We start from the raw sequence: 1,030 nt of genomic DNA, 5'->3' as shown, positions 1-1,030 counted from the left end.
AGCAGCAGCAACAGCAGCAGCATCAGCAGCAGAAGCAGAAGGAGGAGATATCTCTATAGGAGTTAGAGCTGCTGCTGCTTGTCTTTTTCTCATTTGTAGATACTGCAGCACAAGCTGCAATCCTTGTGTATTAAATTCATCTTTTTCTTTTCCCCTGTCTGTTGCTGCTGCAGCACCTTCTGCTGCAGCAGCAGCAGCAGCAGCAGCAGCAGCAAAAGAAACACAGTCTGTTCCCCCCCCCCTTTTCTTCTCTTCTCTACCCTCTCCTGTCTGCAGCGCAGCAGCAAGAGCAGCACGCACTGACTCGTCCCCCTGCGCCTGCAGCGCCAGCAGCTGTATACCCCGAGCCACCACCACCGACAGCACCCGCGGAACGCGGCCCCCCGGCAGGGGCCCCAAACCCCGCAGCTCTATGGGGGCAACCACACCCGGCAGCACCAGCAACTCCTCCGCCTCAACACTGGGGGCCCCCTCACCACTTGTACCGGGGGCCCCCACAGTGGGGCTGGGGGCCCCAGAGCTCGGGCTGGGGGCCCCAGAGCTGGGGTCGGGGGCCCCCGGGGTGGTGGTGGGGGCCTCAGAGGTGGGGTCGGGGGCCCCCGGGGAGGTGGTATTGGGGGCCTCCGCTGTGGTGTTGGGGGCCCCCGGGGTGGTGTGGGGGCCCCCCTGTGTGGTGTTGGGGGCCCCGTGTTGGGGGCCCCTGAGTAGGTTAAGAAAGAAGGCGAAGTCAACGACATCGACTTGTTCTGCCTCGAGGGCCTCCTCTGGGGGGAGAGAAACTTGTATTGTTTCTTTTTTTATTTTTTCTAGCTCAGAGAGAGCAGCAATACGAGCTGTAAGTGAATCTAATACACCACCATATACACGCATTATGTGACTCCTCCTCCTGCTGCTGCTGCTGCTGCTGCTCCTGCTGCTGCTGCTGCTGCTGCTGCTGGTGGTGGTGCTGGGGCTGGGGTCTTCGTCTATAAGGGCCTGTACGTACACCCCGAAACGACCCAGAGGGTCATGGGGGCCCCCCCCCTCTGTA

General features: G+C 61.1%; 1 protein-coding gene across 1 annotated transcript in view; it reads right to left on the bottom strand.

Annotated features, from left to right (window-relative positions):
* The window catches only part of EMH_0056410 (uncharacterized protein), a gene marked incomplete at both ends in the record, with an annotated part of 2,963 nt that overhangs the window by 514 nt on the left and 1,419 nt on the right, over window positions 1-1,030 (bottom strand). Inside the window, one exon of the mRNA XM_013497356.1 lies at window positions 3-1,030. Within this exon, the coding sequence (XP_013352810.1) occupies window positions 3-1,030 (1,028 nt within the window). The remainder of the gene's footprint in view (window positions 1-2) is intronic.

The sequence above is a fragment of the Eimeria mitis genome, genomic scaffold, assembly GCF_000499745.2.
Source record: "Eimeria mitis Houghton genomic scaffold, Emh_scaff2623, whole genome shotgun sequence".
NCBI classification, from domain to species: Eukaryota; Apicomplexa; class Conoidasida; order Eucoccidiorida; family Eimeriidae; genus Eimeria; species Eimeria mitis.
This window is presented reverse-complemented; position numbering and strand designations above follow the sequence as displayed.